Below are 15,643 nucleotides of genomic sequence, written 5' to 3' on the forward strand. Positions count from 1 at the left end.
ATTGCACCTCGTGGGCTGGACCCACGACTCTAGTTAATCCTGCCTCATCATTATGCCAAGAGAGCTCATTCCAACTGAAATTTGACTATTGGTTTTTAATTTTGGTGCCATTTTTCATGCTGATGGCTCTTCTGGCTGACAGTGAATTACCCTGGGTGCAAATTAAATACAATAGAATTGCTAATCAGGCCATTAGAATACGCTGACAGGAGGAAATCTACAAGTTGTCAGACCTGGGTGGGCTCTCCCCTTGCCTCTGGGGCAGAATTCACTTGACTTCGAATGGACCTGTACAGAGGACCCCTTCCAATCTTGGAAACGTACACCTGCAGTCTGCTGGAGGGACTGAGTAGGGCCTGCAATCCTACTCTCGTTCAGCTGGTTCCCTCCGCAGGAAAAAATCTCATCCTGGAAGCACACAGGGTCCCTAGGGATTGCTGTCTAACGTTCCGTCCACTCTTCCCAGGCGAAGAAGTGTCACGATCCAATTCTCCGCCTCCAGGCCCACAAGGAAGGCACCAGATATCTGGCGTAATGAACAATGTTCTCAGATTTCTAAATTTAGACAGAAGGTGAGAACACACTAGCAGTTTTCCCCTTGTGTCTAGTTCTGCACAAAGACAGAAAGACTTACCTGTTGAAGACTTTGGGTCGCCCATTCCTTCAGTTTCTTCATATTTTTTTTTTGAATCCCTACAAACGTGGCTGAGAGGAAATAGATTCAGAAGCCACTTCCTATGGGTGCCACTAGTGATGTCAAATAGTGTGGTTCTGTAAATCAAGAGGCATTAGGCCTTCAGAGAAGACAGAATGAGGTCTTCAAGGGCGAAGATGGAAACCCGGACGCTGTGCAGTGATCTCAGACGGGGAGGGGAGGAGCACTGGGGATGATTTACAAGTGACAGCAGAAGCCCACTGAATCAATAATAGCTAAAGCTTACTGAAAGCTGCTGGCCACTCGAAATGCTTGCAACATTTCCTGTTCACCCCAGTCTTCTGTGCTATGGATTGTTATCGCCACCCCCATTTAATGGATAGTAATCTTTAAGTTATGTAACTTTCCCATGGTCACCCAACAAGTGAGCCACAGGGCCAGTGTTATTAGATTGGGTTCAGTTGCCAGAGGAAGGGGGGGAAATATTGGCTTCGGTAAGATAGATTTTCTCTTTCTTCCTTCCTTCCTTCCTTCCTTCCTTCCTTCCTTCCTTCCTTCCTTCCCTCCTTCGCTTCACACCCAGCTCGGAGCGCAATGTGGGGCTTGAACTCACAACCCTGAGATCCCTGAGATCAAGACATGAGCTGAGATCAAAAGTCAGATGCTTAATCAACTGAGCCACCCAGGGCACGCCTCTTTCTTTCTTTCTTTCTTTCTTTCTTTCTTTTTTTTAAACTATCCAGAACCAAGCTTTACCCAATGATGTATTTCCTTCCTTCCTTCTTTCCTTCTTTTCTTTCTTTCTTTCTTTCTTTCTTTCTTTCTTTCTTTCTTTCATAAGCTCTAGGCCCAACTTAGGGCTTGAACTCACAAACCCGAGATCAAGAGTGACAGGCTCCACCAACTGAGCCAGCCAGACGCCTTCAAGATAGATGTTCTTTCTTACACAAAGTTTGGAGGTAAGCCGTCTAACTCTGGTACGGCAACTTCATTAGCAACAGCCATCCAAGTTCTTTCTCTCTTGTCATTCTGCCTTCTGCAACATATGGTCTCTGCCTTGGGTTGCCAGATAAAATACAGTATACATTAAAATACAGGATAAATTAAAATACAGGCTAAATTGTAATTTCAGATAAACAGTGAATAATTTCATAGTACAAGGATGTCCTGTGCCATATTAAAGCATTAAATAAAACAGTAAAGGGAAGGTAGTAAAACACTTTAATTGAATAAAAATTAATTAAAATGAAAATATTTTATTTTTTGATGTTTACTTATTTTTGAGAGAGAGAGAGAGAGAGTGGGGAAGTGGCAGGGATAGAGGGAGAGACAGAATCCCAAGCAGACTCCCAGGCTCTGCACTGTCAGCGTGGAGCCCGGTGTGGGGCTTGAACCTACGAACCGCAAGATCATGACCTGAAGTCGGACGCTTAAGCGACTGAGCCACCCAAGCGCCCCCAAAATAACATATTTTCATTTGCTCAATCTGAAAACTCTATCTCCACCTCATGGTTCAAGATGGCTGCTTGTGTGCCAGCTTTCAGGACCACGCTTCAGGCAGCAGAAGGAAGGAGGGTTGGGGCGCCTTGGCTGGCTCAGTCGATAGAACTATGCGACTCCATGAGTTTGAGCCCCACACTGGGCATAGAGCCTACTTACAAAAAAAAAAAAAAAAAAAAAAAAAAGAAGGAAAGAGGATCAAAGAAGGACTTCCCTCCCTTTAAAGACACTTCATGGAAGTCATACACCAAATTACTGTTCACCTCACAGTGGCCACACAAGGCTTTTATTCTGGGCAGCCAAGGGCCCAGCTGACAGTCAGAACTTCTGCATGAAGAGTGGATATTAGGGGTTAACTCAGCATCTGCCACAGCTAGGATTTAAACCCGAGTCAGGGGGCACCTGGGTGGCTCAGTCGGTTGCAAGCGTCCCACTCTTGACTTCAGCTCAGGTCACGATCTCAGGGTCTGTGGGCTTGAGCCCCGCTTGGGGCTCTGCACTGCCAGTACTGAATGTGCTTGGGATTCTCTCTATCCTCTCTCTCAAAATAAGTAAATAAACTTTAAACAATGGAAAACCCCCAAGGAGGAATGGCTCCCGAGTCTTGGGGCTTAATCACCCCGCTGTGTTGACTCTTCCGCATTTCATGAAAGGGTGGGGCCGACATCGTGTGTTTTCCCCCACACCCCTTTTTGGATCCTTTTTACCGTTGCTAGGTGCCTCTTCTCTGACTTCTGTGCTTTTGCTGCTAACAGCCCGCACGTGACATAATACCCTTCAGAGGCCAGCCCTTGGACCACTGGAGCCGCTCTGCCCACACCTGCCATTTGGATGGCACGTAGCCAATGACCTGCTGTGCCGGGACTCTGCCAGCCTAGCCCCCTCGCCTGGAAGTGGGGCCAACACCAACATGTAATTTACATGCCAGAGCCCCAGGCAGGGTCAGGCCTGTCCGAGTGTGCGCCCTGCCCTTGCTCGGCTGCTTCCGTTTTTGTGTCCTGCTTTTTCCCCCAGCTCCCTTAACTGGTCTCTCCCGGAAGCGCCGCCTTCATAAATCACTTGCACACAAACCCTTGTCGCAGTGTCTTCGTGGCCCAAGATAAGGGTTTGCCCTGAAAATATAAATAGGAGGTGGGACAGCACTTTGGAAGACAACGCAGTTCTCTTGTCACATGCCCCTTCGTGACGAAGAGGCCAAAGTGACTCGCAAAGCCCTTGAGTTTGAATTAGGTCACACCCAGCCTCACTGGCAAATCCCCAGCTGTGACAACGTGCACGAAGTGGGGCATTTAATAAGTATTCCAGTCTTCCTCCAAGCTGTAGGTTTTAAAAGAGAATGCGTGCTTGTCAGGGTTTGGCCAGGACAGCAGACAGCACTCTGTGTTTCAAATGGGCACGGATTTCATTCTGGAGATCGGGCGCTCATAAAACAGTGGGAAGAGCTGGAAGGGCCAAGGTTTCGGAAAGCCGACACCAGCTCTCAGATTTCCTCCAAACTTCAGAGCATCAGAAAGTACAGTGGGTTGCACACGGGCCTGTAAGACCAAGGTAGGTGATTCTCAGGGAAGTGTCTGGGGGTTGCCACGAAGCTTTCCCCTTGCTGTACCCTTCCTGTCTGCCTGCTGGTTTTGGAGAAGGGTTAATAATTATGGCTTCTGACCTCCCTTTGGCCTTCCAGGTCTCGTGTGTTTGTAAATTTGCTCACTTGTTAAAATGTGTTCCTGATCCCCAAATCAAGAAGCACGGTATGTCAGGGGCGCCTGGGTGGCTCAGTCGGTTAAGCGTCCGACTTCAGCTCAGGTCACGATCTCGCGGTCCGCGAGTTCGAGCCCTGCATCGGGCTGTGGGCTGATGGCTCAGAGCCTGGAGCTTGCTTCCGATTCTGTGTCTCCCTCTCTTTCTGCCCCTCCCCCGTTCATGCTGTGTCTCTCTCTGTCTCAAAAATAAATAAACGTTAAAAAAAAAAATTAAAAAAAAAAAAAAAAGAAGCACGGTATGTTCCCAGTTATTCACGGACTTGTACAGACCGGTGAAAAAAACCTGGGGTCTCCTGCTGCACCTTTTCCTAGCTGAGGTTGAACAAGGTGATGCTCTGCCTTCTTGTTTCAGCTCTCATACTGTAAACAAGTGTCTTTTTGGTGTTTTTAGAGCCATGGTTTTCACAGTTTTGTGCTTTCTGTTGGTGGCTTTGCTGTATATAATGGCCCCCAAGTGTAGTGCTGAAGAGGTTGTGATGTGCCTTATGGAGAAGATACGTGTGTTGGGTAAGCTTCATTCAGGCCGGATTTATAGGGGTGCTGGCCATTAGGGAATCAATGGTATATATTAAACAAGGTGTCTTTAAACAGAAACATACATCGGGGTGCCTGTGTGGCTCAGTCGGCTCAGCTCGGTCAGTTGGGATTCCTTCTCGCCTCTCTCTGACCCTCCCCCACTCACACTTTCTCTGTCTCTCAAAATAAATAAATAAACTTAAAAAAACCACACACACACACACCCAGAAACATACATAAAACAAGGCCGTGTATTGATCAGTTCTCAAAAATGTCTTGTTCAAAGACTCCCCAGAACCTAAACGTGTGTTTCCACTGGGAGCAATGGGTCAGTATCCACTAACTCAGCGTTCACGGCGACTTGATAGAACATAGCTACCATGAGTAACGATAGATTATTGGCAGAATCTAACTGGTAACCCATTTGGCATGGAAGGATGGAAAATGTAATTCCCACGCCTCCCGACGCTACCATACTTGGGAGAGCCTAGAAGGGGGAATAGGGTTGCCCACAGACAATCCAGGACGGCTTGTTAAACCATTTAATGCTTAAAAAAAAATTTTTTTTAACAGTTGCCTCGGGGTTTACAGTAATTAATTAGTGTCTACCTTCAAATAACATTATACCATTTCACGTGTAAAGACTTTATTCAGAGCTTACCACCGATTCCTCAGCCCCATCGTACGTTTTATTTTTAAATTTTTTTTTTTTTTTATGTTTATTTATTTTTGAGACAGAGAGAGACAGAGCATGAATGGGGGAGGGGCAGAGAGAGAGGGAGACACAGAATCGGAAGCAGGCTCCAGGCTCTGAGCCATCAGCCCAGAGCCCGACGCGGGGCTCGAACTCACAAACCGTGAGATCGTGACCTGAGCTGAAGTCGGACGCTCAACCGACTGAGCCACCCAGGCGCCCCACGTTTTATTTTTATATATGCCGTAAACACACAATGCATTGCTGTTACCAGCATAGAAGACTGACTCTAGACAGTTATCTTTCAGAGCAACCCCCCCCCAGTTAAATGAATTTTTATTTACCTTTATTAGTTCCATTTCTAGCCTTCTTCATTTATTTGTGCAGATCCAAATGTCTGTCTGATACCATATTCCTTCAGCCTATAGCATTTCTCATGGCGCATTTCTGCTGGCAATGAGTTCTCACTTTCTCCTTTGAGAACGTATTTCTGTGTATGTATGGGTGTGTGCACTTATTTATTTTTTTATTTTTTTTAAATTTATGTATTTCAGGGGCGCCTGGGTGGCTCAGTCGGTTGAGCGTCCGACTTCAGCTCAGGTCACGATCTCACAGTCCGTGGGTTCGAGCCCCGCGTCGGGCTCTGGGCTGACAGCTCGGAGCCTGGAGCCTGCTTCTGATTCTGTGTCTCCCTCTCTCTCTGCCCCTCCCCCGTTCATGCTCTGTCTCTCTCTGTCTCAAAAATAAATAAATGTTAAAAAAAAAATTAAAAAAAAATAAATTTATGTATTTCAATTCAATGTATGTGTATATTTAAGTGGCAGTATATTGTTTGCATTTCTTTTGCTCCCAGCTTTGTTGAGGTCTTCTTGATAAGTAAAATAGTAAGATGGGGCACGTGGGTGGCTCAGACGGTTAAGCGTCTGACTCATGATCTCAGCTCAGGTCTTAATCCCATGGCTGTGAGTTCAAGCCCCACGTTGGGCTCCACACTGGGCATGAAGCCTACTTAAAAAAAAGAAAAGAAAGAAAAGAAAAGAAAATAGTAAGATGAAGTGTAACATAATGAGGGGGCACCTGGGTGGCTCAGTCCATTAAGCGACTGACTCTTGATTTCGGATCAGGTCGGGATCTCATCGTTCATGAGTTCGAGCCCTGAACTGGGCTCTGTCTTGACAGCATGGAGCCTGCTTGGGATTCTCTCTCCTTCTCTCTCTGCCCCTGCACAGCTCACTCTCTCTCTTTTTCTCTCTCTCTCTCTCAAAAATAAATAAATAAACATTTAAAAGTGTACAACATGAATTGAATATACATACACATTGTGAAAGGATTCCTCCCATCAAGTTTATTAACACATCCATCACCTCACATATTCACCTTTATTGCATTTTTTTAATGTTTTTAATGTTTATTTATTTTTAGGGGGGGAGAGAGAGAGAGAGAGAGAATGTGAGCAGGGGAGGGGCAGAGAGAGGGAGACAGGGAATCCCAAGCAGGCTCCAGGCTCTAAGCTATCAGCACAGAGCCCAGTGTGGGGCTCAAACTCACAAACCATGAGATCATGACCTGAGCCGAAGTCAGACGATTAGCTGATGGAGCCACTCAGGCGCCCCACCTTTATTGTGTTTCTTAAAAATCAAAATACCAAATCTGAAACAAGTAATTTTTAAAAATCCTTTTGCTAATTATCTCTCTTTTATTAAAAAAAAAAAACAGGGGCGCCTGGGTGGCGCAGTCGGTTGGGCGTCCGACTTCAGCCAGGTCACGACCTCGCGGTCCGTGAGTTCGAGCCCCGCGTCAGGCTCTGGGCTGATGGCTCGGAGCCTGGAGCCTGTTTCCGATTCTGTGTCTCCCTCTCTCTCTGCCCCTCCCCCATTCATGCTATGTCTCTCTCTGTCCCAAAAATAAATAAAAAACGTTGAAAAAAAAAAAATTAAAAAAAAAAAAAAAACATATTTTTTGGGGCGCCTGGGTGGCTCAGTCGGTTAAGCGTCCGACTTCAGCTCAGGCCACGATCTTGCGGTCCGTGAGTTCGAGCCCCGCGTCGGGCTCTGGGCTGACGGCTCGGAGCCTGGAGCCCGCTTCCGATTCTGTGTCTCCCTCTCTCTCTGCCCCTCCCCCATTCATGCTCTGTCTCTCTCTGTCTCAAAAATAAATAAAGGTTAAAAAAAAATTTAAAAAAAAATAAAAAAAACACATTTTTTTAAATAATCTCTACACCCAATGTGGGGCTTGTACTCACAACTCCAAGCTCAAGAGTCAGATGCTCTACCAACTGAGGCAGCCTGGTACCCCACCTTTAAAATGTATTTTTGCTGGGTGTAGAATTTTGGGCAAACATGTTCTTTTTTTTTTTTTTTTTTTTTTGTCTTAAACTACTTTAAAGATGGCATTTTGTCTTTCGCCTTGCATGGTTTCTGATAAGTCAGCCATAATTCCTATCTTTGTTGCAAGGCACATCATGTGTCTTTTTTCTCTGGCTGCCTTTATAATTTTCTCTTTGACTTAGGTTTCCAGCAGCTTAAATATGCTATGCCTAGTGTTTTTTGTTTGTTTGTTTGTTTGTGTTTTAATCTTGCTTAGTATTTTCTAAACTTCTTGGGTCTGTGGTTTGGTTTGTGTCATTAATTTTGGAAAGTTCTCAGCCATTACTTCTTCAAATATTTCTCCTGCCCTATTCTCTCTCTTCTCCTGGGTATCCTATTACATATATGTTAGACTTGGGGGCACCTGGGTGGCTCAGTCAGTTGGGAGTCAGACTTTGGCTCAGGTTATGATCTCGTGGCTCGTGAGTTCGAGCCCCAGGTTGGGCTCTGTGCCGACAGCTCAGAACCTGGATCCTGCTTCAGATTCTGTGTCTCCCTCTCTCTCTGCCCCTCCCCACTCATGCTCTGTCTCTCTCTCCCTCAAATATAAATAAACACATATGTTAGGCTGATTATTATGTCTTTGATGTTCTGTTCTGGTTTTCTTCCCACTCTTGTTTTCTCTTAGTGCTTGAGTAATTTCCACTGACCTATCTTCAAATTTGCTGACTCTTTCTTCAGCTGTGTCATGTCTCCTGATGAGCCATCAGAGGCACATTAGTGTTTTTCTTTCTTTTTTTTTAAGTATACTTATTGATTCTGAGAGAGAAAGAAAATGCATGCACATATGCACACATGTGCATGAGCAAGAGAGGGGCAGAGAGAGAGGGAGAGAGAGAATCCCAAAGTATAAGAATCAATATGTTCAATTCCTGGTTTCTTTCAAGTCTCTGAAATGTGCATATATAACCAAACCAAGGTACTGGTCGTTACTTGGAACTCAAGAGGGAACTCTCAGTCTCCATAAGACTAGCTGAGAAGCAGTGGTAAGTCGTGTAAGTAATTGATCAAACTTAATGTATTGCCTCTTGTTATCAACTGAATGGTGCCCTCCCAAAATTCATATGTGGAAACCCTAGCCCCCAGTGTGACTGTATTTGGAGATAGGGCGTTTCAAGAGGTAATTCAGTTTAAATGAGGCAAAAGGAGGGAGACTTAAGCCAATCAGACTGGTGTTCTTAGAAGAGGATGAGACACAAAGGAAGTGTGAATGCAGAGGTAAGGATTGAGGTCGCCAGTTACACCAGCTGTGTGTCCTACAATCCAACTCAATTGTGACAGTCCCTGGAGACAGTATCAGATCTCACAGGTTCAGGGCTCCACAGAACTGCCCCCTCCCCCATCTTCAGATGCCACTCACAAGGCCCGGGGTGTTACTTGTGCTTCTGGTCTACCGCCTATAGATTAGAGGTTCCAATCACTCCCTCTTTGGGTTCGATTAATTTGTTAGAGCCGCTCCCAGAGCACAGAGAGATGTTTTACGTACTAGTTTGTCAGTTAAAGTATACAAATCAACAGCCATTTGAAGGGAGACATAAGGTGAGATCCCAGACAAAGGCGCTTCTGTCCTTGCGGAGTTTGGGGTCCCAAACAGTGGCATGTGGGGCGCCTGGGTGGCTCAGCCGGTTACTCATCTGACTCCTGATCTCGGCTGGGGTCATAATCTCACGATTCCGGAGACTGAGCCCCGCATGGGGCTCTGCAGTGACAGCCCGTAACCCTCTTTCCCCCCTCTCTCTGCCCTTCTCTGGCTCGTGCTCTCTTTCTCAACATAAATGAATCTAAAAAGATAAGACAAAAACACTGGCATGTGATGTGTTCTCATTCACCAACCCGGAAGCTCTTGAAACCTGCTCAGCCGGTTAAACCCCCGACTCTTGGTTCTGGCTCAGGTCATGATCTCACAGTTTGTGACATCGAGCCCCGGGACAGGCTCCGTGCTGACGGCTCAGAGCCTGGAGCCTGCTTCGGATTCTGTGTCTCCCTCTCTCTCTGCCCCTTCCCCTCCCACCACTTTCAAAATAAATAAAGTTGAAAAGAACTGGTTTACCCTCCAGCCGCTCTCCCCTCCCACAGGTTGGGGCTGAAGGGGAATGGAAAGTTCCAAGCCTCCAGTTACATCACTGGGTGTCCTGGCAACCAGCCCCCCTCCTTAAGTTGTGCTTAAAAGTCACCTCTTTGACATAAAAAAGGACTCCTGTATGGCTCTCATGACTTAGGAAGCTCCAACAATTTGGGGAGCTCTGTGCCAGAAATGGGGATGGAAATCAAACATTAGTTCTTAGTATAGATCCAAGTGCCACGAGAGGAACGCTGAGTGTGGACACAGTGAGAGGGTGGCCACCTGCGAGCCAAGGACAGAGGCCTCAGGATAAACCCGCCCCCCCATCCCCCCCACCCCCAGCCAGCAGTTGATTTTGGACTTCCCTCCAGAATTGTGAGAAAGCAAAGTTCTGCTGTTCAAGCCACCCAGCGTGTGTGTGTTCTTATGGCAGCCCAAGCACACTGGCCCCGGCGGGGGGGGGGGGGGGGGGGGGGGGGGGGGGGGAGGTGTGGCAGCTTCTTTTTTTTCCCCCTTCCAGCAAGCTTGGGGGAGGGAGGGGAAAGAACAAGAAAGCCACAGAGGTAGAGATGAAATGTACTAGAAACCGTTGTTTGCAATTTTCTTTTTTTTTTTTTTTTTAAATTTTTTTTTTCAACGTTTTTTATTTATTTTTGGGACAGAGAGAGACATAGCATGAACGGGGGAGGGGCAGAGAGAGAGGGAGACACAGAGTCGGAAGCAGGCTCCAGGCTCCGAGCCATCAGCCCAGAGCCTGACACAGGGCTCGAACTCACGGACCGCGAGATCGTGACCTGGCTGAAGTCGGACGCTTAACCGACTGCGCCACCCAGGCGCCCCTGCAATTTTCTTTGAAAAGAATCAACCTGAGAGTCAGTGCTCCCTGTAAGTAAAAGCAGAGAAGTAACCTGATTGTCTGTCGTCTGGTGCCCGTGCATATCTTCTCATTTCATACATCTGGAAGGGAAAGGTAGTGAGGAAAGGAAGGGCAGAGCAAGGGCTGCAGGAGTGCGGCGGCGCCGGTCAGTAGAAGCACACGGTGTGCAGGAAGGGTCTGCCGCTCTTCTCCTCGAACTCCTGCAACAGCTCGTCCAAATCGTCCTCCATGTCCTCGGTGTGCTGAATGCACTGGCACAGCTTGCAGATGAGGATCGCGCCCACGGTGGCCTCTTCGTCGTTGTCCTCGATGTCCACGTTGATCACGTGCACCGGCTGGCAGGTCACTTGCTCTCTGGAATTCATATCTTCCACCACCTGGTCGTACACACTCTCTTCGCAGGTGACAATCAGATCAAACACGTCCTGGCAGTTCTGGAACCTCTCCGGCCGGGGCTTGATCCTTTTGTTACGCTCCAACATATGTAACATGCCATTTTGCGTGTAGAGGTCTCTGTCCTTGCTGACGAGATCGTTGTACATCTGGTCATAGGTGGTTCGGAAATTGTAAACGTTGGGCTCGTCGGGTGCGGGGCCCGGGAGCTCCACGTGAGTTCCCGTTCCAAAGGACCGGACGCGGAATCCCCGTTTGCTGAGAAAGTAGTGGGCCTCCATGCTCCGGTTCTGGTTGCTGGCGCACACCACCGCCACCCGCAGCGGCATGGTAGACATAGCAGCGGCTCCCCTGGCCGCGACGCCCCTGTGCGGCCACCCCCACGCAGCCACGGCCCTTGGGCGCCAGCAAGATGGCCACCGCGACACCTGGAATGCGAGGCGCTGAGGTCACAACCTCTTCGACGTGCCACTGCGTCGTGACCCGCGCACGGCGGGGCCGTGCGCAAGGCGTGGGGGGTGTGCCGGGCGTCCCCTCCGCCTCCCGCCCTGGCAGGTGTCCTAGCTTCTCAGAGATGATTCCCAGGGACTCGTGTCGCCCCGTGTTCACACCCCTTTGCAAAGTGACTTTGCAGTGGTCCTGCCCTCAGGAGGTAGAATGATTTCTCTTGGCTGTAAGTCTGAGCTGGCCTTGACACTTTGGATAAGTAGAATGTGACTGCAGTGACGTGGGCGTGGGGGGAGGGGTCTAAGCCTAGGGCTCCAGAAGCTTTGTGTCTTCCGTGTTTGCTTAGGGGGATTTCAGGCACCGTGTGAGGAAGCCCAGGCTGTCTTGCGGAAGAGAGAGAGAGACCACTCGGAGGGGAATCAATGAGGAGAACCATGAGGAGACAGAGGTCCGAACATCCTACTGGCCCCTCATACTTGAGCCACCCCACCTGAGGCTTCAGTTGTGTGGGCACTTGGGTTCTCTAGCCTCAGCCAACACCGTGGGGAGCAGGGTGATTCATAACACCCACCTCCCCTTGCCCCAAATTCCTGCCCCATAGAGTTGTGAGAAATAAACGGATGGTTGTTTTAGGCTCCTGGGCTCGGGGATGGTTTGTTACGGCGGCGATAGCTAACTCCAATGGCAGAGACTTCCAGCTGCTCCACGGTGTCCCTTCTCCTCTCTGTCCTCCTTCGATGGCTCACGTTTCAGCTAGATACATGGCCACCTGACATGAAAATTACAGTTGTCAACTTGCCCAGCAGCCAGATACAGCAACCACAACGATGTGCTTCAGGCAAGGCGTGAGGGTCCAAATGTTTGAGGTAAACTACGGAATCACGATGTACCCCTGAAACGAATATGTCAATTTCACCCCAATAACATTAAATACTTTTTTTTTTTTAATTAATTTATTTATTTTTGGGACAGAGAGAGACAGAGCATGAACAGGGGAGGGGCAGAGAGAGAGGGAGACACAGACTCGGAAACAGGCTCCAGGCTCCGAGCCGTCAGCCCAGAGCCTGACGCGGGGCTCGAACTCACGGACCGCGAGATCGTGACCTGGCTGAAGTCGGACGCTTAACCGACTGCGCCACCCAGGCGCCCCAACATTAAATACTTTTAACGATACAGGGCAATCGTGGAAAGACTGTCTTTAACCTCCTGGAAATCTACCGTTTTGAGCGCCTAGGAAGATACGTTGTGGTGAATCTTCTCATTGAAATGTGATTCAAATCAAGACTTTGGGCCTTTTGGGGCGCCTGGGTGGCTCAGTCGGTTAAGCGTCCAACTTCGGTTCATGTCATGATCTCACAGTTCATGGGTTCGAGCCCCGCATCGGGCTCTGTGCTGACAGCTCAGAGCCTGGAGCCTGCTTCTGATTCTGTGTGTCCCTTCTCTCTCTGCCCTCCGCCGTTCATGCTGTCTCTTTCTCCCAACAAAAAAATAAACATTAAGGAAAACAAATCAGGAGCTCCTTATCCTGTTAGCCACTAGGCTTGTGCACTTGTCATTTCTTGATTCTGTTGCTTTCTCTCTCCCCGTGGCTACTTCTCTGTGTTCAGCCTTTGTAATTTGTCTCCAGGGCTCCCCAAGCCTGCCTGCAGTCTGGTCCTCTCAAATCCATTGTCTTCTCTGCAGCCACAGAGATTTCTCTAGAGTGTATATCAGATTCATGACCCTGTGGCGCTTAAAATCCTAGCAATCAAATGATAGCAAGTGTAGGAGTCGTTTGGTAGTAAGTGGCAAGCCTCATTCAGGCTCTGTGTGGTCAAGCACCACTTGTCTTTCCTGAATTTTTTAAAAATTTTTTTACATAATTTATTGACAAGTTAGCTAACGTACAGAGTATACTTACTACCAAACGACTCCCACACTTGCTCTTTCCTGGCCCCTTCTTCTAGGCCAACACTTTGCTGCCTTTGAAGACTCAGCTTACTCATAAGGCTACCTCCTTCGTTGTATTCAACGCATGCCCCTGTCGGTTACACTTGTCAGGCTGTTTTCTGATGGTTTGTCTTCCCCACAGGACGGTGAAGTGCTTGACGTAAGCGTAGCACCTGCAGCCAGGGCCCCGCCCCCAGGTCCTCCCTGCACTTTCCATTTCCCGCCATTTCCAGATTCCTCAAGAAAGCGGCTCCAGGAGCCCGAGAGCAGGCCCTCTAGAAAACAGAAGGGTGTCGGGGATCTGGATGGCTCAGTCGGTTAAACTTCCGACTGTTGATTTTGGCTCAGGTCGTGATCTCACGGTTCGGGAGTTCGAGCTTTGCATCGGTCGCTGCACTGACAGTGCCGAGCTTGCTTGCGGTTCTCTCTCTCCTATTCTCTCTCTACTTTTCCCCTGCTCACTCGCACTCTCTCTCTCAAAAATAAACACACACACACACAAACCAGACAGGTACTGGTTATTGGCAGCAAAACTCACTGAGGCCAGAGGTAGCTCAAAAACAGCTCAAACGTTTTTTTCTTAGTAAAAAACAGGAAGTCTCCCTGACCTCCTTGCCCCTTCCGGAGCATGATGGATGGTCCTCTTCCACGCCTCTCTCCGTTCTTATAATCATCTTGGCTCTTGACCCCAGCAATCGCACAAGGCCCTGTGCATACCCTGCCTGGATCCCTGTTGTCAAAGGGATGGATGATAGAATGTTTTGTCCAGTAAGAGCAGAAGTCGCAAAGGCTGGGGCCAAGGTTGAAACAGTTCCCTGGGGACGAGGCAGAGGTCAGGGCAAGGACTAGTGCCTTAGCTGCGTCTCGAATGATTGCTTCAAACCTGGAGTCAGTTTGCTGCCCCTCCGTTAGCCACCAACTGGTTCCCTTAATGACTGATACCTTCTGAGGATGTCGAGTGTCTGTAGCTGTTATTAATGTTTTGTGTGGTGGCTTAGGGAAGAGAGGTGCTTCTCAGCTTCTCCCAGGAGAGCCCAGATAGTTCTGAACTTGGAGGAGAGTGAGATCAAAGAGAAGCTGATCAGAGCACCTGGGTGGCTCAGTCGGTTGAGCGTCCGACTTCAGCTCAGGCCGTGATCTCAAGGTTCGTGAGTTCGAGCCCCGCATCGGGCTCTCTGCTGTCAGCTCAGAGCCTGGAGCCTGCTTCAGATTCTGTGTCTCCCTCTTTCTGCCCCTTGCCCCCTCACAATCTGTCTCTCTCTCTCTCAAAAATAAATAAACATTAAAAAAAGAAAGAGAGAGAGAGAAGCTGATCATCTGGGCCAGAGGGATGGGGTGTTTAAGGTTAGGGGAGAAGTCTCCAGTACAGAGGTGACTGGACTTTGAAAGTAGCCAGATGAGGACTGTAGGGGGCTCACTCATGTCCACTGTGGCACCTGTTTGAGCATTTGATATCTTTTTAAATCTTTCGTAGCTTCTTCTTCTTTTTTTTTTTTTTTTACATCTGACTGTTACTCTCCTTCTGAAGCAAGAGGGCTCTCTGAGGACTGACTCACAGTAATTAAAATCACATGAGATTGGTCTAAAAAACCTGGAAAGTCATTATTAATTTACGGTGGGAAATCCAGTCATTTATTCGTTTATTTATTCCATGAATATTTATCGCGTGCTGACCTAAGCCAGGTTGGTCATGCATAACCCTAAAGTTCTTTCTGGAAAGTAGCATATCGTCTTCAGGCAGGAGACAAAAACCACACCGGTTATTTTAACAAGTTTTTAATGTATTTATTTGGGGGGGGGTGCCGAGAGAGAGGGAGAGAGGTAGAACACCAGGCAGGCTCCCCGCCGTCCGGGCAGAGCCCGATGCGGGGCTTGAACTCACAGTGAGATCATGACTTGAGCAGAAAAGTCTGACGCTTAACTGACTGAGCCACCCAGGCGCCCCCTAACAGACTTTAAAAAAAATTTTTTTTAACGTTTTATTTATTTTTGAGATAGAGAGAGACAGAGCATGAACAGGGGAGGGTCAGCGAGAGGGAGACACAGAATCTGAAACAGGCTCCAGGCTCCGAGCTGTCAGCACAGAGCCCCACGCGGGGCTTGAACTCACTGACCATGAGATCATGACCTGAGCCGAAGTCGGCCGCTTAACCGACTGAGCCACCCAGGCGCCCCCTAACAGACTTTAATATAGAGAACATTTAGCTAGGTATGATCGCCAAATGTTTAGCTGGGTATAGTCACCAAAGAACCAAAACAACCGAGACGGGAACTCCAAGGCATCATAGAGGTAGCAATCTCAGATAGCAGCGACCACTGGTGGGGGAACAAAGGGGAAAAATGGAATTCTTGAAACCTACAAGCTGGGAGGGGGGAGTCACATGGGGCCGAAAACCCGATGCCCCAGGACAGCCCGCCCACCTGCTGGCAGGTGCGGGTGTCTGAGC

General features: G+C 48.4%; 1 protein-coding gene across 1 annotated transcript; it reads right to left on the minus strand.

Annotated features, from left to right (window-relative positions):
* Window positions 1-10,400: 10,400 nt before the first annotated feature.
* Window positions 10,401-11,230, minus strand: LOC131502457 (RNA polymerase II subunit A C-terminal domain phosphatase SSU72-like). Its single transcript, XM_058713225.1, has one exon. The coding sequence runs from the start codon at window positions 11,156-11,158 to the stop codon at window positions 10,574-10,576; it is 585 nt and encodes a 194-aa protein (XP_058569208.1). The 5' UTR covers window positions 11,159-11,230; the 3' UTR covers window positions 10,401-10,573.
* Window positions 11,231-15,643: the final 4,413 nt, after the last annotated feature.

Source organism: Neofelis nebulosa, chromosome X, assembly GCF_028018385.1.
Source record: "Neofelis nebulosa isolate mNeoNeb1 chromosome X, mNeoNeb1.pri, whole genome shotgun sequence".
In the NCBI taxonomy this organism is placed as follows: domain Eukaryota; kingdom Metazoa; phylum Chordata; class Mammalia; order Carnivora; family Felidae; genus Neofelis; species Neofelis nebulosa.